Source organism: Aspergillus glaucus, assembly GCF_001890805.1.
Source record: "Aspergillus glaucus CBS 516.65 unplaced genomic scaffold ASPGLscaffold_3, whole genome shotgun sequence".
Taxonomy (NCBI): Eukaryota; Fungi; Ascomycota; class Eurotiomycetes; order Eurotiales; family Aspergillaceae; genus Aspergillus; species Aspergillus glaucus.
This window is the reverse complement of record NW_019170455.1, coordinates 979,763-1,006,876: the sequence shown is the minus strand read 5'-3', so window position 1 is coordinate 1,006,876 and position 27,114 is coordinate 979,763. Positions and strand designations below refer to the sequence as shown.

Sequence of the window (27,114 nt, the reverse complement as noted above, 5' to 3'; positions counted from 1 at the left end):
GCTGTATAAGATTAAGGCAGCGCCCCCTCTACAGTCATGGTACATGTCTTTGACACCAAATACTCAGAAACAGCCACATCCTTCCCAGACTCCTTCCCATACCCAGACATCTTCATCCCACCAAACGGCGACTCCGCCGCAGAAGAGTTCCCAGTGTTGAGCCCAATCATCCCCGCCTCCAATTTCTCCAGCATGCGCCATGAACGATTCACATCCCTGGTAAACACGTAGCTCGCAAGACCCATGTCGGTATCATTAGCCAGCCGCACGACTTCATCTTCACTCTTGAACCTGTACACCGCAGCAATGGGCGCAAAGCTTTCTTCCTGCGTCACTTGCATCGAGGAATCCACATCGCGGAGGATCGTCGGCTCGAAGTAGTAACCGTTACCAAACGCAGCGCCCGACAGAGGCTTACCTCCGTGAGCAATCTTCGCTCCATGCTGGGCGGCATCCTCGATCTGACGACGGGCCTTGTCGACGCCACGCGGAGTAGTCAGAGGTCCCATGGTAGTCGACTGCTCCAGTCCATGCCCAACCTTGATCGTTTTAGCGTGGTCGACAAGTTTGGCCAGGAACTGCTCGTAGATTCTGTCGTGCACGTAGACGCGGTTAGCAGTGACACAGGCCTGGCCGGCATGTCGCCACTTGAGCGCTGTGAGCTGGGCGAGTGCATGCTCCTGGTTTGCATCATCGAAGATGATGAAGGGGCAGTTGCCGCCTAGCTCTAGGGTCACTTTCTTGATACCCTCGGCGCAGTGTCGCGCGATGATGCTGCCCACCGCTGTGGAGCCTGTGAATGAGACTTTGTGGACCAGCGGGTGCTTACACAGAGTCTCTGAGAGAGCGGGTGTGTTTGTGTTCGAAGTAGTGATTACATTGAAGACACCGGGGGGAAACCCGGCCTGTTCTGCCAGGTACGCCAGGGCCAGAGTCGTTAGAGGGGTCTCGGGAGACGGTTTGGCGATCATCGTACAGCCCGCCGCGAGGGCAGCTCCTACCTTCCGGAGAATCATCCTTCAACCGATTAGCATCCGCATACAACCGGATAAACTGAAAGCACTCACGCAATGGGAAAATTCCACGGAACAAGAGCCACACAAACACCAATGGGCTGCTTGATAACCAACACCCTCCGGTTCGGCGCAGCAGGCGTGCTAACTTCCCCGCGGATACGCTCCGCCTCAGCAGAAAACCACCAAGTAAAGCCAGTGGCATAGTCGATCTCGCCGTAGGCCTCGTTTAGGGGTTTTCCGGTCTCATGGGTCAGGATGGTGGCGATATCGTCGCAGTTATCCCGGATGAGCTGGTGCCATTTGAGTAGTAGCTGGGCACGCGTTCTGGGGTTTACGGTCTTGTATGTCTGGAAGGCCTCGTGGGAGGATTGGACGATGGGGTCGACGTCCTCTGCTGCGAGGTCGGGACATGTCGTGAAGACCTTTCCGGTTCCGGGGTCTGTGGGGTTGTCAGTTGTTGTTCTGCGTTGTAGTATTGTGATCTGAGCTTACCATCGACGTCGAAGCGTGCTTTTGAATGGGCTTCAATCCATTTTCCATGTGAATAGGCAAGGTTGTGAAATAACGAGGAATTCTTGAGCTATACTTCCGTGTCAGCAGCCCTATGTGGCGATTGATACCGGAGGGACTTACCGTGATTGGTGATGACATAGTGAATAATGATGTTTTTCCTTCTACAGAACGAGAACCTAGACACCGTCTGATTCTCTTGAACAATTCATTTATATCACCATATCAACATTACCATCCCGATGCTGTAATCTTGGGGGAACAGTGGACATTGGGGTACTGAGAGGAACATCGGGGTACCGAGGGGAACATTGGGGAAACATTGGGGAACCGGGGAGGCATGCCACTGATGTAAATAACCCCTTCAAATCCCCAGTGTTATCTTCTGCCCCTCCATTTTTACATTCTTCTTCCCCTCCCCGCTTCAAAATCATGGCCGACAAACCCGAACTTAAGCCCCTCCACGAAACCCTCTTCGAAGAGGGCTTGAAAGTCCGCAGAGCAGTCGTTGGCGACGCATATGTCGAGAGATCTCTAGCCAATGGATCCAGCGACTTTGCCCGTCCCGGCCAAGAACTAATAACCGAATGGTGCTGGGGTCACATCTGGACCAGACCCGGCCTGGAAAGAAAGCAACGGAGTCTCTTGAGTAAGAACCCTATCAGGAAATCCGTCGCCATGAAGCAAGCACACTGACTCGTTTTGTAGATATCGGCATGCTGATTGCCCTCAAGGCCTGGCCTGAACTAGCAGTTCACACGCGCGGCGCTATCAACAATGGCTTGACGGAGAAGGAGATTAGCGAGGCGGTTTTGCAGGCCACGGTCTATTGCGGGGCCCCGGCGGGTATTGAAGCCACGAAGATTACGGAGAAGACGATTAAGGAGATGAAGGAGAATGGCGAATATAAGCCTCATCTTTAGATACCTGCTCAATGCATTGTCTATCAGTAATGGAAGTTATGTACAATAAGCATGTCCGAAGCTGTAATCTGTCCGGGGAACATTGGGGATAAGGTGTACTCTTACATTGTAGACAACTACCCCAAAATGTGAATATATGCCGGTGCTCCTCCAAACGGATGGAGACACCCCAAGATTCCTGTCAAAATATGTAGTCAAAGTGCTTAATGTTTCTTCAGTACTCCGTCTCTCATAAGTCACGCTAGTCTCTCGACGTGTTTCCTTCAATTATGGACAGACCAAATACTGTTACAGTCCATGCCCTCGCTGCTGGCAGTCTAACTCTCCCCGAGAAATTCTTCATCGACCCAGTGGACAATTATTCGGAATCTAGAAAGACAGTGCCATCGCTATCCTTCTTGATTCAGCATCAATGCCAGTCCTCCGGAAAGGTGACTCGTCTGGTGTTTGACCTGGGAATCCGCCGGGACCCAGATCTATACAACGACCTTATCCGGACTCATCTCGCAAGCAGACAGCCGCTATCAGGCTTTCCAGATGTGATCCATTCGCTTGCTCTTGGAAACCTGACCAGCAGAGACATTGACTATGTTATTCTTTCGCATGTCCATTGGGATCATATTGGCATGCCCTGGGACCTCCCCAAGTCGCGATTTGTCGTTGGAAATGGGTCATTGGACCTCCTGTCAGGAAACAGTACCATGTCCAACGGAAGCCACAGCAACTTCGAAAGCGGATTGCTGCCACATGAACGAACGATAGAGCTCTGTGCGCCGGGAAGAAATGATACCAGCCGTTCTACTAGAGTCCACGACCATGGCTTACAAGAACGAACCTGGGAGCCCCTGGACGAGCTACCCCATACTATCGACGTATTCTCGGATGGAAGCCTATTTATCGTCAATGCACCCGGTCATCTTCCCGGACACATCAATCTACTATGCCATGTCAGCGCAGACCGATATGTCTATCTTGCCGGCGATGCGTGTCATGATCGGCGGATATTAACAGGAGAGAAGAATATTGCAGAATGGACAGATCCTCACGATACTGGTCGGGTTTGTTGCATCCATGCGGATCGTGCACAGGCGCTTGAGACAGTACGGAGGATTGGCCGTTTGGAACGGGGGGAGACTTCTTTGGGTGAGGTGGAAGTTGTTTTGGCGCATGATGGTGAATGGACTGAAGATGCTCAGCGGAGGGGGAGATATCTGCCTGGTGCTCTATAGTAATAGTTTTGGGAGGGAATAGTTACTGCTGTCTGTGATTACCGTAGTATCTCAATTGCCGGTCCCGAAAGTACCCCAAAATCGATTTCCCCGAGGGAACACTATCGCGGCCCTTTTCCTCTTCCTCATCGTTCATGCGAAGTGATTTTCTTCTTCTTCTTCTTCTTCTTCTTTTTTTTTTTTTTACCATGCCGCAGTCATCCCAGAAGAAGTTCAAATGTGACACGTGCCAACGGCATTTCAATCGGCGCGAACACCTTCAGCGGCATGAAAGCATACGTCCGCCTCCCCTCACATCCGTCTTCCCCGCAATAGCTAACACAGGGTAGATTACAACCTCAAGCCATTCCATTGTGACCTTTGTCGCTACTCATGTCGTCGAAGGTATGCTTTATCTAGATCTGGGCAATAGTTTATATCCTGACCATCCCCAGGGATCTATTAAATCGCCACGTCAAACTTGCCCATACGAACAAGGAATCTCCGGATAATGACGGGAACCCAGCACCATCCACAGATGACACACAGGGTCCCTCGTATGACCGCGGGCTGTCGACTGATAATTTACGTCCCTCATCAGGGATCCAGAGCGCCGGGGTGGGCCCCGAAAGCGCCTCAGGTCACGGTACAAGCATTGTAGGAGATGCACTTTCAACCCCCACTGTGTTTGGCCAGCCAGGGTTGAGTTCGATATCGCCGTATCTAAATGCAGCGGGTCCGGCTTTTATGGACCCCGAGAGCAATTCTCAATCGTTTGGGCTTAATTACCTGGATAGCGTTTGCTTGCCTCCATTCTTTGAACAACAACCCTTCTACCCGGAGCTTTCGATTATAGATCCCCCGTCTATATCGCCTACTACAGCAGCCAGGAAACCGATTGGCCAGGACCAGATTGATTTGAACATAGAGCTACCAGCTGGAGACTTCCGTCCAAAGTCGCAGCCTGGTTCGGTTCCGGACCCAGGCCGCTCTCCTGTCCATTTGGCGCCATTCATCCGAGTGTCTCAAGAGGATTGGGAGTGGCTCAATGCCCAGATTTCGCGGTTTTCTTCGACTCGGTTGTTATCCCCTGAACTACCTTCCAGACATGCCATATCTCGCTATATGCACGGGTTCATGAATGGCTTTCACCCCCATTTCCCAATTCTTCATCCGCAGACTCTTCGGCTCAGGGAGATGGCACCTGAGCTCGTTCTGGCTCTTGCAGCTGTCGGCAGTCACTACTGCTTGGAATCACATCAAGGTCTGAAGCTGTTTCATCTCGCCAGGGTAATCGCTCTTGAGCAGATACAACAGCGGGAAAGCGATAGGGAAAGCGTCGCACATCCCCCATCTGATTCTCTCCAGTACTTAACAAATACGCCCCATTCATCATCTGGATCGCATCTAGATGACCGTCATGGGATGACGACCGACGACCAGGAACTGGATATTACTCAAGATAACCACGCGCTCACAGAGTCCATACAGACGTTGTTCTTCCTGATGGCCATGGCGACCTGGGGCGGGGAACATCGCTCTCTAGTAAGACATGCTATTGCCACCCAGAGTGTGTTATCAATGCTCGTGCGCCAGCATGGCCTTTCCGAGTCACCCGTGGTACCCATGACATGGCAAGAGTGGGCTCGAGCTGAGAGCGCCAGACGCACCAAACTCATCGTCTTCTGCTTCTTTGATCTTCATACTATAACATTCAACCTGCCTTCACCTCTAATGGTCGCGGATATTAAGCTTAGACTCCCATGTTCGGAGATGGAGTGGAAAGCCTCAGATTCTAATAGTTGGTTAGCAGTGAACGAGCGGTCTAATCGTCCACCTCTTTTCAACGACTGCATCGCTGCGTTGATACAAGATATCGATGCTATGCCTGCTTGTTCGTCACTCGGGGGGCACGTCTTGATTCATGCTTTGCTCCAACGCATCATTTCTATCCAACACTCCATGCAACTGCAGGGCATGGAAAACCAAATGGTTCCCGGGATGTCTGTTTCATTACGGCGGGCTCTGCGCAAATGGCAAAGTGCGTGGGAACAGAATCCGGAATCTTCATATAGCCCGCTAGATAAGCATGGTCCAGTTGCGTTTAATTCAACCGTGAGTATACCACTAACCCTGGAGAAGTTAAGAGTATACGTCAGATTCTAATTTACACTATGTGAGGCTCTCTTCCATCTGGCATATATCAGGTTGGCGGTTGATGTTGGCCCGGCTCGTTCACTCCTGGAGCAGAATCATATCCAAATTGCTAAACGATTGCATGAGCAACCGACATTACAGAGAGGCTCTTTACTACTGATAGCTGCAAGACATGCTGTATGCATCCCCATTCCTCACCCGTGCCCATATTTTCTAAGAAATACAGACTGCAGCCCTATGCTCACCAGTCCAAATGGGCGTCCACTTCGTCGGCCGCGCACCCAGCTGGTCAGTAATGCACGCCGTATGCTCACTAGAATACGCCTACGTCCTCAACCAATTCATCCAAGCCACGACACACACAAACCTGGAGTACCCTCTCGAAGCAGACGAACAAAACCTGCGCATGGAAATCAAAGAAACACTCCGCGAGGTGGAATCATCGAGCCCGAGAGGGAATCCTAATCTCATTGACCGAGCACCGCAGTTGCTTGGGGCAAAGGTAGTGAGGGCTTGGGCGATGATTCTTGAGGGTATGCAGACGTGGAATGCGGTTAATTTGATTAGTAGGGCGTTGTTTGTGTATGCGGATTTGCTGGAGCCGAGAGGTCTTGGTGAGCAGGCTGGGGATGGGACATAGCCCGGTCGAATTATTCCTGACGCCGTCACGACCAGGAAGGGTGAAGATGTTGGTACAATTTCGAGCGGCAGAGAGGACCGAACCGTCAATACGGTGCTGACTATAACACATGAGACAGTATGGGCTCGTTACCTTGATGGTGCAAGTCCACGTTGTCAAGCAGTAGCAGAAGTCCAACGAATGAGAAATGAATGAGAAATGAATGAGAAACGAACAATATCTACGAGTGAGATATACCTGGTTCGCGGAGCCCTTTGGTACTTAGCCGGCTAATGCTAAACCCCAGTAGAAAGGTACGCCATTAAATCATTAATAATGCCAATGTTATAGCGCATCATTTCCCCATCCCCAGTACATTTACCCCAAACACCCCTCCTCGGCCTATGGGGAATGTGGGGAAGGGCTCACCGGTGATGGATGAATTTAAGACGAATGCATTGCCATATTGACCCATGAAAAACCAACTATCCCCTTCCAATTGAATAAACACCATGTCCGAACACCCCTGGTACAATCTCCCCACGCAACTGGGCAGCATCATCCCAGAGTTCAACCGCGCCGTGACCCAAAACCCCCAGTTCCTCGCATTCACAAACACCACCCATATCTCAATCCCGATATCCTTCGCCATAAAATCCGTCGGCAGCGACGACGCTATCATCTTCACCTTCAACCAAAGCACAGGAAGTGCCCGCGTGGGCCCCTACACAGATGCCCTGTTCTCCCTCGCCGCGCTGCCAACGCAATGGGAGAACTTATTCAAGAAGAACCCAGCCATACCGTACCAGAGTTTCTGGGCTCTTTACGGACAGAACATCCGCCAGGACAGCGTTGCAGTGATCGGCGACCAACTCGCGTTTGCTAACTATGCGCATATCTGGCGCACAATGCTGGATGTCCTGCACGACACTTACTGCGGGCCTAACGATGTCTCTGCCCAGCCCGAACAGGAAGAAGACTACCTGACAGGCCGGTACATCTTCGTGCAGAGCAAAGGCTGGGGCCGGTGTAAGATCTTCTACGAGAGCAGCGGCACGGGCCCGTGTGAGATCGTCTTCCTGCACACGGCGGGGTCTGATAGTCGGCAGTACCACGGGGTCATGAATGATGCAAGGATGAGGGCTCGGTGTACGATGTATGCGTTTGATTTGCCTTCGCATGGGAGGAGTTTTCCGAGTCTGGAGTATCCGGCTGGTGGGCATACGAATAGCGAGGATGCGTATCTTGGCTGTATTGCGGGGATGATTAGGGAGTTGGGGTTGAAAGATCCTATTTTGTGTGGTGCGTCGATGGCCGGGCAGGCGTGTATTGCTGCTGCTATTCGTGCGGAGGAGGTTGGGATTGGTGGTTCTATTCCACTGCAGGGGTGAGTACGTGTTCTTTCCAACTAGGCCGAGACTGACCAGTGCTTGCTTTAGATGCGAGCGCGTTGAGATGAACCGTGAGTGGCACGACAAGTCCCCTCTCATCAACAGCGCCACTTTCAACCCGGAATGGGTCTACGGAGTATGCCCCCCCCCCTACAACCATCTCAATTTGCACCACTAACAAACCCAGATGATGTGTCCAACAGCCCCCCACGAAAACCGGCAACTCCTCTGGCACACCTACAGCGCGCAAGCCTACGGCGTATACCACGGCGACCTAGACTTCTATTTCAACGGCTGGGACGGCCGCGGCAGAGTCGAAACCATCAACACAAAGAAATGCCCAATTTACTTCCTCGCCGGCGAGTACGACTGGAGTAACACGCCTGAGATGTCGGAGAACACGGCTAATAAGATTGCCGGGGCGAGGTTCAAGCGAATGCCAAAGCTGGGTCATTTCCCGGCTACGGAGGATCCGGCGGTATTTGTGCCGCATTTGTTGGAGGCGGTTGATCATTGTGCTGAGAAGGGTGGGGATTGAGTAACTATCTTGATAGATATAGAATGCACATAGCTGTACAATAGAGAAAATTGCCACCAACTTCAATTTCCATACGTCCCCAAACTTCCCCAGACTTCCCCAATCCAAGCCCCAACCCCAACCCCAATCAATGCCAGAGTGAACCCCCGCATACTGCGCTTTATATACAATACGCCATACTCATAAACACTATGTATCCAACAAAAACAATACAGACACAACATGGCAACATCAGACTTCAACCAAATCGGCTTCATCGGCCTCGGCGCCATGGGCAAGCACATGGCCGAGCAACTCGCGGCCAGGCTCCCAGACAATGCGCGCATCCACGTCTATGATATCTCTAGAGCACCTGTCGAGGAGCTTGAGAGGAAGTATCCTGGTAAAGTCGTTGCCTCAAGTTCGCCGAGGGATGTCGCTGAGAATGTGGTACGCCCGCGCCTTCATGCTTGATAAAACGGGTGAACGATTACTGACAAGACAGAAATACATCCTCTCAATGGTCCCCGAAGGCGCACATGTCAAATCCGTCTATCTAGACGAGAAAACCGGTGTTACTACAGTGGACCTAGCAGGCCGAGTCCTCATAGACTGCTCGACTATCGACCTCGCCACAAACCTGCTGGTAAAGCAACACCTCGCACAAACCCACCCAAACGCATCCTTCTACGACGCCCCCGTCAGCGGGGGCACGCTCGGCGCCGCAAAAGCCACAATCGCATTCTTCCTCGGCTGCGCAGAGACCGATCCCCAGCTGCAAACCCTAACCCGCCTCCTCTCACTCATGGGAAAGCAGATCATCCCCTGCGGCGCACCCTCGCTCGGTCTCGCGGCGAAGTTATGCAATAACTACCTCTCAGGCCTAATCGCGATAGGCAGCGCCGAGGCACTGAACATGGGGATCCGGTCTGGATTAGACCCGCGCGTGCTCTCGAATGTATTTACCGCGGGAACTGCGCAGAATGCCATCTGTGACAAGTTTAACCCGTGTCCTGGGGTTGTTGCAGATGCGCCGAGTAGTCATGGGTATGAGGGGGGGTTTAAGGTGCAGTTGATGAAGAAGGATTTCTCGCTGGCGGTTAGTTTGGCGGAGAGTGTGGGGGCTAGATTGGAGCTTGGGGAGCAGGGGTTGAGGACGTATGAGGGGGCGTCGAAGGATGAGGATTGTTATGATCGGGATTCGAGGGTGGTGTTTCGATTTATTGGGGGGGATGAGAAGTGGGCGGCAAAGCTTTAGGTCTTGGGAAGATGTATTTTAGACATTTCAATGGTTTACATGCTGCTTTGACCCAGGTATATACAAACTTGTAGTGTATGAACATGCTCACCTCTCAGCCTTCTCATACATCTCTCCATAAACCCCATACCACTTACTTACCACCTTATTCCCCATCCCAGCCGTAACAACCTCCTCTCCACCCTCCAACTTCCGCTCAACCTTCCCCATAAACTCCTCCATACCAAGCACACCCTTATTCCTACTCTTCTTATTACCATCCGGATCCCCGCGCTCACGATGTAAATCGCTCTCCACGCCCGGCGGCGCAATCTCAACCATCCTAATCCGGTCCCCATCTCCAGAGTGTAGTAGCCCGCTGCGCCTGTTTCTTGGACGGCGTTTTGGAGTTTTGGATTCGGTGCGGCCGGCGATGAGGACTTTTGATTCCTTTTTGAGGTTAGGTATGGCGCCAATGCCTTACCAATGCCGCCGCCGCCGGTCACTAGGGCGCATGTGAAGGGGAGGGTTTGGTTTACCATTTTTATGTGTGTGGGCGAGAATTGACGATATGCTCTGGAGAGGTCCCCTTCAATATATACTTCCCCAGTGATATCATCACCTCGCCCAATGTAGCAAGTGTCATTGGGCTGACTTGCAACCATTCTAGAAATTCGGTTCCATTGCATGCATATTTGTACAATTAATTCTAACTTCATATACAAGTGACTCTCATCCCCATAATCGCATTAACGACCTCCACCACCCACCGAGACCGACGTTCTCAGCTACGGTGGAGACCGAGTAGTAATTGCTGTCCTTTTCCAAGGACGTAGGACGATGTTCATGAGGATAAATGTGGTGTCCGTCAATACCATTCATGACTGGAAACGCTGTTCTCGGCCTGGAGGACACTGAGCCATTGGGTGTTCTTGCGTCTTCGCTTTCTCCGGTGGACGCCCCGATTAATCGACCTGCTGTCTGTACGCAGCCTCCGTAGGCGAAGCGGATGAGTGAGTCACCGGTTAAACTGCCGATGATATATACATCGCGCGCGACTTCTAAGTTTTCAAAGGCTTTGGCGCGTAGCGACTGGCTCGAGATGACGGGATCTTTTTCAGTCCTGCCATTGAGCTCAAGTACTTCGGAGAGAAGACCAGGGTCGAGATAGTTCAAAGTACCCCGTCGACCAGTAGCATAGACCAGGCCGCGCACCTGACGGGTGAATGTCTCGCCATCTGACCGACGGAAGGTCACCGTGGCGTGATCATTATGCATGTCGACCGCGGTGATTTCAGCATTGGGTTGTCCTTCATAGACTTCGTCCCGAGATCGGCTCTCGAGGAAGGAGCTTGAGGTTACTCGTTTGTTTCGAGGTCGCTTTGCAGTCGGTGATGCAGCGACCGCGGCCCGTCGCATTAACCGGTAGACACCAGCGTATTCAGGATATGCGTGTTGATGGCAGCCGCGCAGTGGTGATGGTCGGTTTTCTGGATCCCATTTGAATACATGAAGAATCTTCTGATCTTTCGGTGCTGAAATAATCACGTCCGCCGCGGAAAATCCAGACCCGACGACAAGAAGCGGTATCTCAGGAACTGGTTCAAGCGGTACTAACGCATTTAACATCGGAAGAGGCTGTATCACTTCCGAAAAGATGCCACTAGCCAAAACCAAGTGCTTGCAACGAACATTATGCGACGCGATGTAAAACCCGTCCGCTGTTCTGGAGATGCCGGACACTGTTTCATGGAATCGGAAAACATCGTCGATTCCAACGGCCTTTGGATATTCGCGTAGATACTCCGTAATCTCACGTCGCGTCGGGCGAGTAAACGCAGGTAGTTCTTTCCCAGTCACTTTGCAATAGTGTCGCGCATAACAGTACACTGGCAGCGACAACATAGCCGCATAGCTCAAGGTCTGAATATCCCAGCTCGCAGGCATGGGGTTGTCCACCCACTGACCACCTGCCTGCGGCGCATTGCCAATAACCAAGTGCGAAACGGCCTTTTCAGGCACAGTCCTCCATTCAACGTTTGTAGTACACTCCGCGTCTTCCACGTCGACGCTAGGACGGATAAGGGTGTCGAGCAGGACATTAACCGGAAGTGCCTGGGTAGAGTAGGAAAGTCGCGATGCCGCAAAGTGTTCGGTCAGGGTATCGACATCGAGGTCAAGTAACGGGGATGCATCCTGTAGTTTCGCATGGAGTAGAGGGTCTGGATGCGGGGGATTGGCAGAGTAATGCGGGATGTGTCCATGGAGGATGTAAGACAGAATCATGGCCGCGGGCCCATTCCCTGTCAAATCTCGGCGTTAACAAGGTGCATTATTGGTGGTAGTATGGTATACTCAACGTACCCACAATGACGGTGTCAACCTCCATTAAAGGCAGATTGTGAGCCTCCGGCCGCCCATTACATTCTGTCCGAGACATGCGACCACTGGTAGGCGAGCTTATCTGAGCCAAAGAAAAACAATCACACGATACTACCTTCTCCAGAAGGAGGAACAATGACAACGGCCATCGAGAGCCCAGCCTTCAACCAAGGTTAATTCTCAAGGGCCGCAAGGGGAAATGAGAAAAATATTTCAACGTCGCCAGCCGGGAAAGAGGAGAAAAGATGGTCGGATTTCCGCGAACGTCGGAAGAACCGGCTGACAAATTGGAGATTTCTTAGTCAAGCAACAGCGCCGTGAATGGACGAATGATAGTAGAGCAAGGGAATTGAATGGAGGCGAATGCTAGCGGGATCCTTTGGATGCGTTAAAAAACCCCGAATAATGAGCATCGTAGGGTGGGGAGAAGCAGGTCTGGAACCATTCCAAAGCCGGAATTGGTTGACCTGGTTAGGCGTAGCATCATCCAGACACCAGGCGGTCTTGTGCTATATTGTGATATAGCTGGTAAAGCAGACATGTTTGAATCCATAATCTCTGTAGGATGTAGGATGTAGGATGTGAATTGAGCTTCTGTCAACGTCTTCAGCTCGCCTTCAGCTCGCCTTCAGCTCGCCACGCCGTGATTCTCAATACAGAAATAGGGCATAGGGTACTCCACTCCCAGCCCCATGCCCTGATTTCCTAATCCGAAAGCGGCTGACGCGTGGGCCAAGGATGCGGATCGGCCAAGAAAGTCGCTGACAGGAGATACAATCGTTGGATAAGGAGAGATACCAAGAGTTCGAATAAAAAGGAGAAAATACGGATACTCCAGGAGAATCAAAGCATCCGCGATGCCATGATTCTCCTCTTTTGTCCCATTTCCTGCCTGTTCTGATTGGAATCTCGACCACGGAGTTGGCCTGGACTCCGCAGCGTCTCCGCGCATCGTCGCAACTATGTACCATCTGGCTAAATCGCTGTATCTCTACGCCACGAGCAAAGAGGGTATGCGCCCTTGAATCATTATATGTGGGATTATACTAATGCGACCAGAATACTCCGTCCTTCTCCTCGGCCTCGACAACGCCGGTAAAACCACCCTCCTCTCACAAATAAAGTCCCTCTACCAACCCCGTCCCGACGGCGCCCCCGCCCCCAACCCCGGCAAAACCGTCCCGACCGTCGGCCAGAATGTCGCAAACATTTCGTTACCGGACATGTACCTGAAGATCTGGGACGTGGGGGGACAAATATCCATGCGCGGACTTTGGCAGAGCTACTACACCAGCTGTCACGCGATCATCTTCGTGGTAGATAGTGCAGACGTCGGACAGGATCCGGATATCGCTCGACTGTTTTCTACGGGACGACGGCCTAGTTCGTCTGAGGCTATGCAGCAATTCACCGAGCAGATGGTGGGGATTAATGCGCCCGGGAGCGACTTTGGGCGGTTAGAAGAGTGCCGGGAGGTTTTGGAGTCGGTGTTGCAGCATTCTGATGTCGCGGGGGTGCCGATATTGGTTTTGGCGAATAAGCAGGACCGGGAGGATTGTGTGGAGGTTGTGCGCATTAAGGAGGGGTTTGTTCGGAAGGTGTTTGAGGGGGAGAAGGGGGCCGATGTGCGAGATAGTCGCGTGCTTCCTGTGAGCGCATTGATGGGGAGTGGTGTTCAGGAAGCGGTGGAATGGGTACAGAGTCGGGTGAAGTGGAATAAGGAAGGGAGGCCACCGGTAATGAAGTGATGGACAGCATAAGCACGCACACAAACACAACACAACACAACACAACACGAGACAGCATAAACCCGAAAATGGTCGCTGAAATGGCCAATCGGCCAGAACACTCTAATTCTCCGCGATACCTTGTTTGGACTTTGGATCGGATCGTTTCAGGCGCAGACGGAACGGAAACAGGAGAAGCTGACATACCCTAATGATACCTAGCTACACCGAATTGAATTTGATAGAATATTCTCCATCTTTCTCGAGATTCCTATGGAGTACAATGACAACATTTTCCTGACTCTCCCCTGGACATTGGCACCATAGCACAGAACAGGCCGGTTACTGTTCCTGGCAGGTCTCAACCAGAATCCAGTGAAACAACTCTTAACGTCATGGTCCATATATTCCCAGTATTTGTGCTGGTAAGTGGTACTGGTTTGGTGGAGCGTGAGAGGACTATGAAGTCAACGCCGCTCAACCTGACGTCATCCACCCAAACCCTGCCAAGATGTCGGATTGGGAGATCCAGCAAATGGCATTATAAAGTAGGGTACGAGTCGCCTCGGAGAATAGCATAGCAGAATCATTCAATTTCTTTGATACCCAGAAACATATCTTAACTCTACTCTTACATCCTTTTTTATACATTTCTTTATCACGACTACAACCATCATGAGTGAACTCAACAACATCAACTCGATTGCTACCCCCAAGCAGGGCGAGTTCAAGCCCAGTGTCCAGCCTACCAACGCCCCCCAGGAGCACGGTGGTGTAAGTCAAACATCCTTCATTCATATTTAACCCAATACTAACAGACAACCAGCACAAACCCGGCGTCAAGGCAACCCCCGGCGACTACGCCCCCGAATTCCACGCCGAAACACACCCCCCCGGCACCGCCCCCGCCAGCAACTCCTTCACCCCTAACACCATCAACGAGCCCGGCAGCCAGGCAAATAACCCCAGCGTCGAGCGCGGCCACGGCAAGGAGTCCGTCAAGACCTCTGCAGCGGATACTCTGCAGGGGGCTACATCGCAGGATGTCTACACCGGTATCGGCCACCCGGTTTCTGGAATGACCAGCAGCGAGCTTAGACATGATGGTCAAAGCCACCGTAAGCACGTTGGTGGTGGTCTCGAGGGTGTTGGTGCTAGCAGAGAGCCTGGCTTTGAGCGTTATATCCCTGGCCAGCGGGGTCTGGAGCGCGATCAGGCCCATGGTGGCCAGCGTGGTGACAAGGGTGCCCTTGGCGCAGAGAATGTCCAGCCTGAGTCGGCTTAGATGCTGGCTTCGGAGTGGAAGTATGAGCCCAGCACGAAACGGAGTTAAAGTGGAGACTGTTGGTGTTGGCATTTGTGAAAACTTGTTTTCATTTTTCTTTTAGTAACGATTCATGTATGATTAGCATGGGTATCACGGTTGTTGTATATTAATATGAGCGAATTATCAAAAGCATTAGAACAATATCCCACCAAGTAAACTGTTCAAGAAGTGGTTTCAGGATCACGATTGGTCCGAGCCTTAAGTTTCTCTTCTTGCTGGTTCAGCTTCTTTGGCCAACTGCGAGCAATGTCGATATTCGCCCGCGGAAACCACATTTCAAGGAAGACGTAAAGAAGAAAATCGATGACAACGCACAGACAGAATAGCTTGCCTGCCCATACTCCACAGCCATAATATCGCTTAAGTCGATCGATCAAGGCAAAACTTCGTACTCTATCCCCACTAGCTTCCCAGCCTTGCCCGGGATAGTAGCCGTAAAACTCTTCTGGACTGATGTCCCCGCAGATGCCTCCATAGACTCGCTCCGTCCGCCGTGCGACGTCGGTCCAGGAGTACATCATTTTCACTTGGTCGTGGAATCGATCCGTGCGTACCTTATTGGAGCGCAATGCCCCGATCGCCTTTCCAGTCGCCATAACCAAATCGTCCTCTTCTGGCTTCGCAAAGGTCGTCATGTGCTGGGGAAGCACTTCGGGAATACCACCGACACGCGTACACACCACGTATAATCCACAGCTAGCCGCCTCCACAATCACAGTACCAAAAGCTTCCGTTAAGCTGGGATGGAGGTATATGTGACCACGGACCATGACATCGCGAACTTCCTCGTGTCGTACGGAGCCCAGCATTTCCACTTTATCCTGAAGTACATTCCTTTCCAGCATTTGTTCCAGGTCGATTGCCTTGGGCCCCGATCCTGCAATGATAAAGCGCACATTTGGATGGGAAGCAAGAATACGCGGGATAGCGGCGATCAGGAGGTCTGTTCCTTTGTTGTAGAAAAGACGCGAAATCACCACGATCGTGATGGTATCGTTTGGTCCAATTGGTTTCGGCTGCGGTCGTAACTCTGATAATGGCCCGTGCTCTCGATCGTTTAGGCGAGGTGCGTATGCTAACGGACAGAAGTTCTCTGCAACCACTGCGTTTGGTATTACGGAAACCATGAGGGGGTCTAGGGAGGCTCGGAGTACGGTGTTTTCCTTGCTAAGACCGGTAAGTTAGCAGTTGTCACAATCGGCTCGTGGTTGGACTTACCATGTGTGACTGACGCATATTACATGGTCAACATCACTCAAAGTAAACTTAAGGAGCTTGTTCGTAAGGATCGATCCCGCATCGGCAAATCCAAACAGAGAATGGTCTGTAAACACTGTTCGCAACGCCATGGTCCGCGCATGTAGAATAGCTTCATGACAGAAGCAGCTCAGACTAGCGTGCCCATGAACAATCTGAATCTGTTCGCGAATGACGATATTCCGGAATATAGGGAAAAAGGAGAACACCGTGGGCATCGCCGATTCGCGGTATATGACAAAGAATGGAACGTGGTAGACTTTGAGGCCATTGGTGAGATATCGAACTCCGGTCCGTCCTTTGTACGCATGGGTGATGATGATGACTTTATGCCCGCGATCGATGAGTTTCTGAAACGCGATGAGTATTAGACTCGTCCGAAATAAAACCGTCCGGTATGCTTACGGTCGACAGCTGGTAGATGTGACTTTCAACTCCCCCTGTTATAGTCTCAGCAATGCCCCCAAGAATACCACATCGATAGCAGAAACGGACCTGGTTGAGGGAAGAAGAAATCGCTAACCATACTGCGCCAATTGAATTAGCACTCATACTCCAGAGCTTGAATGCGACAGAACTCACGCAATGTTATACGGCATTTTGGCTGTAGTTTTCGCTCAAGAAAGCTCTAAGAAGCATCTGTATAATATTCCTATCCGCTCTTCCCATTGCGCAAACTCCTGCCACTCTCATATGTCCAGGGGCTTAATGGAGCTTGTATGCGCATCGAATGTTGTCCTCCGGGGAAGTCCAGACCCAGGCGGACCAGAGGGCGGTGTGGCCATTCTGCCAGCAGCCAATTATCGGCGTCGGGAAATTGTCCCCGCTGGAAGAAATTATTCGGATGGTTTTTCTCAACGACGCAGCACCAAATCCCCTCTACAGACCCCTCGAACTGGTCGATATCCTTGAAAATGGCAAAGGACCGATCTATACGTCATGACCTTTCTACGAATGAGTCGAATACACCACAAAGCGCAAAGAAATCGCATAAGAGAAAGAGAGACCTAGATGGCACCGCCATCGATAGCTCGACATCCACGCCGATCAAGAAGTCCAAGAAAGACAAGAGCCCCCTTTCGTCCCCAGACTCTCATAAGAAAAAGCGATCGAAGAAGGAGCGCAAATCCGAAAACAAGACCGATGATCAAGGGAATGCGACCCGGAAAGAAAGTGCTGTCCCGGAGAGGAGCAGCGAAGAGGGTTCTCCAAGCCCAGGTGACAACAAGTCTGACACCAAGAAGAAGTCGAAGAGTTCAAAGCGACGAACTTCCAAGGGGCATAATGAGGGGGATGAGGTCGCTGGAGATATAGAAGAGGAGACCGGAGAATCTGAGAAAGCCGATGCCGCCAACGATGGAGAGGACGACACACCGCAAGCTCAGAAAAACAAATACTCCAGTGTTCTATCCAAATTCGAGAGATCCGCAAAGGTGAAAGAAGTAGCAAAGGCAAAGAAGGGAACGGAGGAATCAAAACCGGAAGTGACAACAGCAGAACCTGTAGTGGCACAAGGTCTGGAGCCATTGCCCCAGCCAGAGGCCACGCTTGAAGAAGAGGAATTACCGACTTATTCAATTCTTCCTAATTGGCTGGCAAATCCTCTTCGAACTTCATCGGACGCGAAAGCGAAGTTCTCCGACCTTGGCATCAAACCCGATCTCTTACGCATTCTTGAAGAGCACGGATACGAAGAAGCATTTGCAGTGCAATCTACTGTTATTCCGTTGCTTCTACCTGGACCCAAGGAGCACTCGGGTGACCTGTGTATTTCGGCCGCGACTGGTTCCGGAAAGACGTTGTCCTATGTCCTTCCGCTGGTGACCAATTTGGAACATATTCCTGCTCCAAGATTGAGAGGACTTATCGTTGTCCCTACTCGAGAACTGGTAAAGCAAGCCAGAGAGGCTACTGAGCTATGCACCGCGGGTTCCGGCTTACAGATTGGGTCAGCGGTGGGAAATGTCGCCATCAAAGACGAGCAGCAGCTATTGATGCGCGTGGATCAAGTCTATGGTCCTGAGTCTTTCAAGTCACGACAGCAATTCAGATTCACTGCAGACGATTGGGCGGATTTCAACATGCAGGATTATATCTCCGAAGCAGCAGATCTCAACGAGTCTTTACCCGGTTATCTGCACAAACCCGAACCCAACGTCGACATTCTTATTTGTACGCCGGGTCGTCTTGTCGACCATCTTCGCTATACAAAGGGCTTTACTCTGAAACATCTTCAATGGCTAGTCATTGACGAAGCCGATCGATTACTGAATGAAAGCTTCCAGGAATGGGTCGATGTTGTGATGAATTCTTTGGATGCGAGAAAGTCTCCGGATACTTTCGGATTCAGTGGAAGACTCATGTCGGATCTTGGACTTCCTATCGAGAACAAGGATCCCAGGAAGGTCGTTCTTAGTGCCACAATGACCAGGGATATCTCGAAGCTGAACTCATTGCGCTTGACCAACCCTAAGTTGGCTGTCATTGGATCAGCTGACCGTGCCGCGGACGATGAGGACGTGGCTCTTACAGATGACCAGTTTACTCTGCCATCGACACTCAAGGAGTACTTTATCTCGGTTGGGGATGGTGCGCAGAAACCACTTTATCTTTTGCGCCTCTTGCGTTCTCGTATTGGTCTTGGTGGTCTTGGTTCAAGCACAAGATCTGCCCGCGCTGTGCAGGCAGATGACACCAGTTCTGACGATGACACCAGTTCCGATGATGACGCCAGTTCTGATGGCACTAGTTCTGATGATACCAGCTCCGACGAGAGCAGCTCTGATGAGTCTTCCTCTGAGGAATCCGATTTCGAATCTGAGTCCTCAGAAGCGACTTCATCGTCAGAATCAGAATCTGAATCTGAATCGGACTCTGACTCTGAAAAAGAACCTGCCAAGGCCACACCGAAATCCGACCCCTCGCGCACGACAGTTCTTATCTTCACCAAGTCCTCTGAATCAGCATCTCGGCTTTCTCGCTTGCTTGGTCTACTCGATCCTTCTCTTACTAGCCAGGTGGGAACTATCATCAAATCGAACAAGTCATCCGCATCCCGCAAGACCCTCACTGCCTTCCGCCAGGGCAAGATCTCCGTTATTGTCGCAACCGATCGTGCCTCGCGTGGTCTTGACCTGCCATCATTGACCCACGTTGTCAACTACGACGTTCCTCCTAGCATCACGACCTACGTCCACCGTGTCGGACGTACCGCCCGTGCTCACAAGGAAGGATCGGCATGGACACTCTTCGCACACAGAGAAGGCAGATGGTTCACAAACGAGATTGCCCGAGGTTCTGATGGAAAGATCACCAGGGCTTCCAAGGTCGAACGGGTGAACATGAAGCTCGACGATATGGCCGATGCCAAGTCGCGGTACGGCGCCGCTTTGGACGAACTCGAGAAAGAGGTCAGAAGAGGTGGGAAGGTGAAGTCGTCCAGGTCAAAAGCATAAGCAACATGTTGCATTCTGTCTTGTGTTCGTTATAGAAGTTTCCGGCCACTACACATATAGAGGAGCCAGGCGTAATAGATTTGGTTGTCATTCATTACGATTGTACATAATCATGGGCGAAAACAAATATCGATATATTCGATTCCTCCATCAAGAGCAAATAATACAGAGTAAGCCATGGCAACAATGTTAACTAGAACAATGAACCACTGTAAAGCCGTATCATTCAAATGCTGCTGAACGACATCCGAAATCCCATCCAGATCAAAAACACCCGGACGCAAAAACCGATCACACGCTATCGTGTAAATCAACCAGTACCAAGAATATGGAAAGGAAGCATTGAAACAACCCTTCGAATACGGACTCGTCAATCTCATAGCCTCAGTAACGTCCTTGAATTTGACCGCCAAATCATTCACATCGATCCCCTCATCCTTAACCATATTATCAGCAGTCTCAGGGTCGAAAGCATATGCAATCAACCCCTCACTCGCCAAGTACTCAAGAACACCCCTCACACGGAGCATCTGCGCTTCTTGCCCGAGGATCGTGTTCACTGCTTTTTCCTTGATTCCAGATGTACCTCTGCCGTCGAAGGCGAGGTGGCATGCATTTATGAAACCAGATAGATCTTGCTGGGTGGCGTCGAAACTGATGTCTCCAATGTAGGTTCTCATTATATCAAGCTGGATAGCTGCATTTGGAGCCTTTGAGATATTTGTATGCTCATTTTTAGGTTGGCGAGCTCGCTCATCTGCTCGGTTTAAGATGACTTGGCCGATATTCCGGTCTCGTTGAGATGGTGTTTTTGATGCGGATTGTCTCATTTTCCTTTCTCCCTGGAGTGAGTTTTGATTTCTTCTGTATAGTAGTCGCAAAGAATTGGTAGCTGGTCGAGCATATGCGGTGACTTCACTTTTCATTAACATCATTCTTAACTACAGAGTCAAATAACATGTTAGAACACGCGATACGCGAGGAAAGCCCCCTTCGCGGCTTTGAACCCCCACAACCCCGTTTTACCGTAACCCTAAATACCGCCCAAACTAATGTCGTAGATATTGAGTTTCCGGGCCGGCGTTCAGACAAAATGCTACGCAAACTATGCTGCTATGCACAACAACATTTATGCATAGAACAATTCCGTTCGAATTCCGTAAAAATTCCGCCCTGAAATGGCCCAGGCCCCGCCTGCCGAGCCGGGAGCTAGACAGGTTTGGAAAACCCCTCCGACGTCAAGTATCACCGCCTGGCCGGAAGAGGAAATCGCTCTTGCGATTGATTTAGATGTGATTCTTGGCACGGGACACAATAAGCTCCGATGTGGCCGATGAGGGCTCGTGCTGCATACCAACTAGTACTTCGTACTGCCTACCAGGACGGTGGGAGTTAGAGTCCGAAGCAGCGAGAGGGGCCGTATTTGCGCTGCTCGATGGGTATGTTTTATTTGGCGATCGGTGATCGTTAGGGCCGAATGATGCCGGCTTGAATTGATGACCTGGGTCAACATGGGAGGATAAAATGGGTTGTGAGAGCCCTTGACTTTCAAGTATCAGAAGAGAACAGCAGCAACACCTCTGCCTAATTCAACAATCTACATCCTCACAGTAGCACTTGCAAGATGAGCAATTCCATCTGTGCACCGCCCTCGAGTAGGGTTGCATTTGTCACCGGTGTCAACGGCATCAGTGGCCATGCTATTGTCGAACATCTGATTCGGACGCCCAAGTCTGAGTGGTGCGTATTGCCCCATGGGGCCTAACATACCATACGTGACTGGTGACAGTGTCTGACAATCGAGCAGGTCCCGAATCTTCATCACTTCGCGCAAGCTGCCAAGCAACTACTGGGTTGATCCTCGAGTTACCTTCATCGGTATCGACTTCCTAGACTCTCAAGAAGTGATTGTGGAGAAGATGAACGCTGCGTGCAAGGATGTTACCCATGCATACTTCACCTCGTACGTTCACAACAGTGACCTCAGCAAGCTTCCTGAAAAGAACAATCCGCTCTTCCGCAACTTTCTGGAAGCAATTGATGTAACGTGTCCGAAGCTTCAACGCGTGTGCTTGCAGACTGGAGGAAAGGTATTTCCCTCTTCGCCTCCCTCAAGATGGTATCTAACTTGGAGTAGCATTATGGAGTTCAATTCCAGAACTTCAACACGCCTTGTCATGAGGATAGTCCACGATACGACGGCCCGGGAAGCGAAACCATCTTCTATTATCAACAAGAGGATAATCTCTTCGAAATTCAGAAACGTCGCAACACCTGGCACTACAACATCATTCGGCCTTTCGGCATTATCGGATTCGCCCCACAGTGTAAGAACCCCCTTCCGAAAACCTCGCAACATGCTTACTCTACCCTCAGTCTCCGGCATAAACGAAGCCCTCCCAATCGCCCAATACTTCCTCATCTGCCGTGAACTAGGCCAAAGCCCAAAATGGCCCGGAAATATCAATGGCTACCATCGAGTCGATGACCAATGCTACGCCCCCAGCATCGCCGATCTAACCGTCTGGGCTACAACGCAAGACCACTGCAAAGACGAAGCATTCAACCACTCTAATGGTGACGCGATAGTATGGCGGTTCCTCTGGACCATGTTTGCGCAGTACTACCACGTTCCGATGGACGGATCCGAAGCCCCCAGCGACGACGGAAAGCCCCAGATGGAACTGGTCGAGTGGGCTCAGGACAAGAGGGTTGTTTGGGAAGGTATTGTGGGGAAGTATGGTGGTAATTCTGAATCGTTCCAGATGCATGGGTTTGCGATGATGAATTGGCTGTTCTGTCCGAGAACGCCGGGGGCGCCGTTTATGAGTACTGCGGTGAAGGCGAGGAGGCTTGGGTGGGATCGTATTGATGATACGTATGAAGCGTGGCTTAGTACGTTCCGGTCGTATGAGAATGCCGGTGTTCTGCCCAGTCCGGATTCTGTTCCTAAGACGGGACATTCCAACTGAATCCCTTCGAACCTCCAACACTCGTGACTACCCTGGCCGAGGGCTTTCAATCCTTAAAAGAATGTGTTTGCTTTTGTTGATACTGCTTATAGAAGAATGAAAAAGCTTTGATCCTTGGTTGCATAGAATACTCGTACTGTTTCTTTACTGAAAACTGAACATGTAGTCAGCACGAGCTTGAAAACCATAAATTGCCCGTAAGAAAATGTGTAATGTACAAGTATAGACATTTCGTTCCATAGACTGCACCGCCTTTTTACAAGTAAAATGCCATCGAATCGTTTCGTACCATACAAGACATATTACGCATTCAATCATAAATCTATGCGTGCCATATACGGTTTAGCGTTCCTTGGTATTTAGGGTCTGAAATTAATTCCGAAGTCTTTGACATGGAAACTGATTTCGAAATCATCTGTCATCCCTCTAAAGGTGACAAATTGAACATGATCTTGTGAAGGCGCATACCGAACTTTTGAGGTTCAATGCTAGACGGGTCCAGGGGCGGAGACATTCTGGACACATGGATAGCAGATAGCTTGCCTGAGGTATTGGTCATTATGCATGCTGGTCTATCCAGGTTCAATGGAAACCATACCAATTAGACCTTCTTCAAACAGTTTCTCTTTCTCACGCACATAGAACATCTCACCCAGAATTTCTGGCAGCATTTTGACTTTCTCAAGCTGGGCAGTCTGCTCAACACATTCTGCAAACCATGAAGAGTCACATTCATGTGGTCTGCATTGCAGAATAGAGAAACAAGGTAGTCCACTTGAGCTTTTACCAGTGAGTAATCATATCCTTTGGTGATTGCACTAAGCCTACCTTGTTTAGCAACTGCGTATAGCACTGGTGTGAAAGATGGGTTTTGCTCATCTGTGCCATCACGGACCTGGCGGCTAACCAGTTGCTTGGAATTTTGAGCCAAGGCTTGTCATTCCTTCAGTATGCCTATATGAACGTTCAGGCAAAGTGATTCGACCGAGTTTGCATAAAAGTTCCAGAGGGCAGCGGAGTCTGTCAGATATATTTTTGCAAATGTTTGTCTAGAAAACACATGTTATCAGCAACCACATTATACCTTCAGAGATAAATAAGTCTTTCTAATACTCACTGCTCCATGTGTGCCCAGGCAGGTCAGTTCATTCTTTCACCAACTGTCTGTATGCCGCAATCTGCTCCAAGGCGAATGTGGTATGCAATTGTGAGATATGTCATCCCCAATGTCTGATGAGGAAACAGGCCAAATATAGAGCCCAGCTTGTGTCAGGAGAAGCCACACACTGAAGTCAGCGATGCTGATCTCCAGCTCATCATGTGCATAGGAAAGAAAGTTAATTGTCACAAAACATGAACACTCGACTGCCGTCATCTGAACTCCGCCCCCACATCACATTGAAAAAGACCTGACCCAGTATGGAAGTAAATTGCGTAGAGAGAACCTGTACAAGCAGGACATATTTTCTAGTCGATTAGAAACAACTTCTTTATTTGGCAGAAACGAGATACATACCATTGATCAGATGAAAGAAACCACAATTGATAATTTGGCAAACTGAGATACGGACCACTAGGAATAAATATATGTGAGCGTTCAAGCTTGCTTCGATATAAACAGGTGCTTACTATCTTCAGAATCAAGCTGACAAAAAAAGCGAACATGATAGACTTGAGAAATTTGCAATAATACTCTGAGATTTCAGCTGTTATTTCAGTTTGAAATGATCGATCGGACGCCAACTTGGAAGCCGGTGGCTAAATGTTCAAGGCACCAGTCGCTTGTAGCCTACAAATGATGGCAACGGGCGGGACGGCATGCCGATCGAGCTGTTCAAGTCGCTGTCAAGCCCGTATACCGATGAATCTATCCCATGGGTATGTAGGTTGCTCATAAACTACTAAGAGTAGGATGCAAGAGCTTAGTATGGAATGAATACGCGCTTTGCCGTTTTAGGTTTAATTTTGGTTATTGCTATTTGACCTGCCACTGTGACAATAGAAAGTGCTTGCTAAAACTAAGATCATTTCATCGCCGTGTGGTGAAACCCCTCCAGTCGCTTGACCGAATATAATTAACTAACTAGCGTATTAATTGGATGACTCAACAAATGGCCGATTGCGCTGAAAGCCAAACCATCATCTTCCTCTGAACGGTGGTTTTCCCCAGAACGGAAGACACAACAATCCGAAGTCAACAAGGCGCGCAGGAAATAAGACCGGGACAGTGATAAGCGGCGGCTGTTTCCAGTGCCATCATGATGTACAGACAGCAGCTCGACTAGATAGGCGCCTTCGGATGATACGACGACCCAATGAATTGCCAGATGTTGATTGGAAAGGCTGAGGCCGCTTAAGCCATTCCACGTCCTCCAAGTCAACGACAACCAAACTGCGGGTCTGTTCATCCCACAGCATATTACGCCACTCTTTGTCTTTGTGTTCAACACCATACTTCTGGAGGGACTTCAGAGCTTTGTCTCGCTCTTTGTGGAAAAAATCCAAATTTTCGTCTTTGATTATCCGCTGAAGCCTAGTTCCAGACCAGCTCAGGATCATCATATGCGTCATTACCTGACCGTGGTACCAGTATGCGATGCTTGGCTCAAAGTCGCCTAAACAGACCGGGATCTGATATCCTTGCAAGCTTCGGAGCTTGTGATAATTGTTGACTTCTGTTTTAAGGGCATGCTGATTCTCCTTCGTTGTAGCCTTGATGACTACAGTATACCCATGAGACAATAGAGTCGCTTTCATGAGATACCCCGTCCGACCACGGATGTGTAGTGGCTCAAAACCCTTATTTCGATTCTGGACAAGTTGATGGTGCAGCTTGCGTGTGAACTCCTGCGGGCCCATTGGATGCCTCTGACCGCTGTGACGTTGCCAGTTAGGGCACTTTTTATCCAGAGGACCCCTGTTGACCATACCATGGATACAAGCCATGGTGCAGTACGGTCTCTGCACCTTTTGAGAAGGAGTTTGCTTTGTTCTTCGGTAGGGTTGTGCCCGTTCACGTCCGCCAGTCGATAAATGTTTACCTTTCCCGCGACTCAATCGACTGCGTGCGGCTGGTGCAGTGGATGGTGAAGGCATATCCTCATCACTATCACTGCTTTCACTTGGCGAGCCTGCCGGGGTAGATACACCTGGATTACAGTGAGTGTGGGAACGTGTATTGTGTGTCTTTGGATTCCGTTTCCAGTGTGAAGGCCAATAATTTGAGGGTGGCGGCTCCTTGCGAATCATTTCAGGAATATCACGCAAGATGTCCAAGTATTCGACTTTCCAGGTCGAGAGCTGTTGATGTGCGGTATTGTGCCACTCTTGGGATGGAGCTTCAGCGGCCAGCGCTTGGAGTGTGAATGCAAGCATCTGGCCCACGGCAGTCCGGCGGAGACAGCTCTCATCGCCTGCCTGCACGTCTTGATTTGGGAAACACAAGTAGTATTGAACTATTGTGGGATCCTCTGGAATATGTAGAAAGACAAATGCCTCCCCTGTCCGAATACACCCGTTCTGTATCCCCAAGTCATGCATGTATGAGAATATCTGAGTGACAACAGCGGCAACAAGGCGGGTGGTATGAAACTCAGGCGTGTCTCCTTCCTGATCAATAACATCGCGGGCCAGGTCCATCTCATGCAAGCCTGCGACTAGCTCCGCAACTGTAAGCTTATGAGGGGCTTTAAACTCCACTGCATATACTGGTATCTGGCGCTCGTCAGCCACGACATGAACACAGAATTGATCAGCACGGGGATTGCGCCGCCTTCCTGAGCGAGCCCTTGTCTGACTTTGACTCATTTGTTTCCCCTTCCCTTTTCTTCTACCTCTCCCGCAGTTGGTGTTTGTTGGTTGATGGGGTGCGTCGTCAAGATGCATCTCCAGACTGTCATCCAGTGAGGTTGAGTTCATGCGGTCATAAAAGGCCACTCGGCCCTCAATACTGAACTCCTGTTGCAAAGTTTCATCGCCTTGTAATGCCTCGACAATCTTTTCAACAAAGTTATCCACAGTGTCTCGCTCGAAATTTCGTAAAGTCGCTTCTGAGTAAATCAGTCGGTCTTGGACATTTGTTGCGACATAGTCTAGCTGGGTATCAGAAGGAAAGAGCGGACATGAGGTAAAGCTGACTGCACGCTCAAGTTTATTCCAGATTTGCTCCTGGATCTGAGGGAAATCAAGCCATGGAACAATCCGCTTAGGAAAAAGTCGATTGACGGGGTCAGTCACGTCTCCTTGGGTCGTCAGGGTCGCGTTCGTCTCGACTCGGATCGTCTGTGACAGAGATTCGTGGCAGCGATCAAGAAGACGAAATAGAGAGTTGGGTTGCAGTCGTTGTTCTGCCTCTTCCCTTGCCCGTCTCTCTTCTTCCTGGCGCTGTTCCGCCTCTTCCCTTGCCCGTCTCTCTTC

The 27,114-nt window shown here is 50.4% G+C and overlaps 15 protein-coding genes across 15 annotated transcripts; 9 read left to right on the top strand and 6 right to left on the bottom strand.

The window, feature by feature from the left end:
- Nucleotides 1-11: 11 nt before the first annotated feature.
- ASPGLDRAFT_32371 (NAD-dependent succinate-semialdehyde dehydrogenase) lies at nt 12-1,667 on the bottom strand (the record flags this gene model as incomplete). Its single annotated transcript, XM_022544165.1, has 4 exons — nt 12-1,017; nt 1,068-1,455; nt 1,509-1,596; nt 1,650-1,667. The coding sequence occupies 4 exons, from the start codon at nt 1,665-1,667 to the stop codon at nt 12-14; spliced, it is 1,500 nt and encodes a 499-aa protein (XP_022404584.1).
- A 77-nt stretch (nt 1,668-1,744) lies between these two features.
- ASPGLDRAFT_72067 (uncharacterized protein) lies at nt 1,745-2,519 on the top strand. The gene is made up of 2 exons (XM_022549591.1): nt 1,745-2,175; nt 2,235-2,519. The coding sequence occupies exons 1-2, from the start codon at nt 1,959-1,961 to the stop codon at nt 2,447-2,449; spliced, it is 432 nt and encodes a 143-aa protein (XP_022404583.1). The 5' UTR covers nt 1,745-1,958; the 3' UTR covers nt 2,450-2,519.
- A 110-nt stretch (nt 2,520-2,629) lies between these two features.
- Nucleotides 2,630-3,749, top strand: ASPGLDRAFT_42967 (MBL fold metallo-hydrolase). Its single transcript, XM_022545711.1, has one exon. It carries the CDS (start codon nt 2,719-2,721, stop codon nt 3,676-3,678), a length of 960 nt encoding a protein of 319 aa, XP_022404582.1. The 5' UTR covers nt 2,630-2,718; the 3' UTR covers nt 3,679-3,749.
- Nucleotides 3,750-3,866: 117 nt separating this feature from the next.
- ASPGLDRAFT_118888 (C2H2-type zinc finger protein) lies at nt 3,867-6,454 on the top strand (the record flags this gene model as incomplete). The annotated part of the gene is made up of 6 exons (XM_022539994.1): nt 3,867-3,957; nt 4,008-4,062; nt 4,113-4,995; nt 5,101-5,772; nt 5,839-5,991; nt 6,041-6,454. The coding sequence occupies 6 exons, from the start codon at nt 3,867-3,869 to the stop codon at nt 6,452-6,454; spliced, it is 2,268 nt and encodes a 755-aa protein (XP_022404581.1).
- Nucleotides 6,455-6,945: 491 nt separating this feature from the next.
- ASPGLDRAFT_118509 (alpha/beta fold hydrolase) lies at nt 6,946-8,362 on the top strand (the record flags this gene model as incomplete). Its single annotated transcript, XM_022539963.1, has 3 exons — nt 6,946-7,820; nt 7,873-7,960; nt 8,012-8,362. 3 exons carry the CDS (start codon nt 6,946-6,948, stop codon nt 8,360-8,362), a joined length of 1,314 nt encoding a protein of 437 aa, XP_022404580.1.
- Nucleotides 8,363-8,584: 222 nt separating this feature from the next.
- Nucleotides 8,585-9,599, top strand: ASPGLDRAFT_63972 (putative 3-hydroxyisobutyrate dehydrogenase; the record flags this gene model as incomplete). The annotated part of the gene is made up of 2 exons (XM_022548729.1): nt 8,585-8,791; nt 8,847-9,599. 2 exons carry the CDS (start codon nt 8,585-8,587, stop codon nt 9,597-9,599), a joined length of 960 nt encoding a protein of 319 aa, XP_022404579.1.
- An 84-nt stretch (nt 9,600-9,683) lies between these two features.
- Nucleotides 9,684-10,114, bottom strand: ASPGLDRAFT_42960 (uncharacterized protein; the record flags this gene model as incomplete). Its single annotated transcript, XM_022545710.1, has 1 exon — nt 9,684-10,114. Exon 1 carries the CDS (start codon nt 9,918-9,920, stop codon nt 9,687-9,689), a length of 234 nt encoding a protein of 77 aa, XP_022404578.1. The 5' UTR covers nt 9,921-10,114.
- Nucleotides 10,115-10,310: 196 nt separating this feature from the next.
- Nucleotides 10,311-12,018, bottom strand: ASPGLDRAFT_32365 (uncharacterized protein; the record flags this gene model as incomplete). Its single annotated transcript, XM_022544164.1, has 2 exons — nt 10,311-11,881; nt 11,943-12,018. The coding sequence occupies 2 exons, from the start codon at nt 12,016-12,018 to the stop codon at nt 10,311-10,313; spliced, it is 1,647 nt and encodes a 548-aa protein (XP_022404577.1).
- Nucleotides 12,019-12,922: 904 nt separating this feature from the next.
- On the top strand, nt 12,923-13,708 carry ASPGLDRAFT_118644 (ADP-ribosylation factor family protein; the record flags this gene model as incomplete). The annotated part of the gene is made up of 2 exons (XM_022539974.1): nt 12,923-12,971; nt 13,020-13,708. The coding sequence occupies 2 exons, from the start codon at nt 12,923-12,925 to the stop codon at nt 13,706-13,708; spliced, it is 738 nt and encodes a 245-aa protein (XP_022404576.1).
- A 654-nt stretch (nt 13,709-14,362) lies between these two features.
- Nucleotides 14,363-14,972, top strand: ASPGLDRAFT_32363 (uncharacterized protein; the record flags this gene model as incomplete). Its single annotated transcript, XM_022544163.1, has 2 exons — nt 14,363-14,461; nt 14,514-14,972. 2 exons carry the CDS (start codon nt 14,363-14,365, stop codon nt 14,970-14,972), a joined length of 558 nt encoding a protein of 185 aa, XP_022404575.1.
- A 203-nt stretch (nt 14,973-15,175) lies between these two features.
- Nucleotides 15,176-16,797, bottom strand: ASPGLDRAFT_119337 (phosphatidylinositol N-acetylglucosaminyltransferase subunit A/GPI3; the record flags this gene model as incomplete). The annotated part of the gene is made up of 4 exons (XM_022540038.1): nt 15,176-16,181; nt 16,233-16,621; nt 16,677-16,711; nt 16,767-16,797. The coding sequence occupies 4 exons, from the start codon at nt 16,795-16,797 to the stop codon at nt 15,176-15,178; spliced, it is 1,461 nt and encodes a 486-aa protein (XP_022404574.1).
- Nucleotides 16,798-17,129: 332 nt separating this feature from the next.
- ASPGLDRAFT_42954 (putative ATP-dependent RNA helicase DBP6) lies at nt 17,130-19,913 on the top strand. The gene has a single exon (XM_022545709.1). The coding sequence runs from the start codon at nt 17,186-17,188 to the stop codon at nt 19,724-19,726; it is 2,541 nt and encodes an 846-aa protein (XP_022404573.1). The 5' UTR covers nt 17,130-17,185; the 3' UTR covers nt 19,727-19,913.
- Nucleotides 19,837-20,556, bottom strand: ASPGLDRAFT_32360 (uncharacterized protein; the record flags this gene model as incomplete). The annotated part of the gene is made up of 1 exon (XM_022544162.1): nt 19,837-20,556. The coding sequence occupies one exon, from the start codon at nt 20,554-20,556 to the stop codon at nt 19,837-19,839; it is 720 nt and encodes a 239-aa protein (XP_022404572.1).
- Nucleotides 20,557-21,316: 760 nt separating this feature from the next.
- Nucleotides 21,317-22,825, top strand: ASPGLDRAFT_42952 (SDR family oxidoreductase). The gene is made up of 4 exons (XM_022545708.1): nt 21,317-21,466; nt 21,534-21,816; nt 21,864-22,053; nt 22,103-22,825. The coding sequence occupies exons 1-4, from the start codon at nt 21,351-21,353 to the stop codon at nt 22,696-22,698; spliced, it is 1,185 nt and encodes a 394-aa protein (XP_022404571.1). The 5' UTR covers nt 21,317-21,350; the 3' UTR covers nt 22,699-22,825.
- A 1,811-nt stretch (nt 22,826-24,636) lies between these two features.
- Nucleotides 24,637-26,709, bottom strand: ASPGLDRAFT_42947 (uncharacterized protein). The gene has a single exon (XM_022545707.1). It carries the CDS (start codon nt 26,503-26,505, stop codon nt 24,955-24,957), a length of 1,551 nt encoding a protein of 516 aa, XP_022404570.1. The 5' UTR covers nt 26,506-26,709; the 3' UTR covers nt 24,637-24,954.
- Nucleotides 26,710-27,114: the final 405 nt, after the last annotated feature.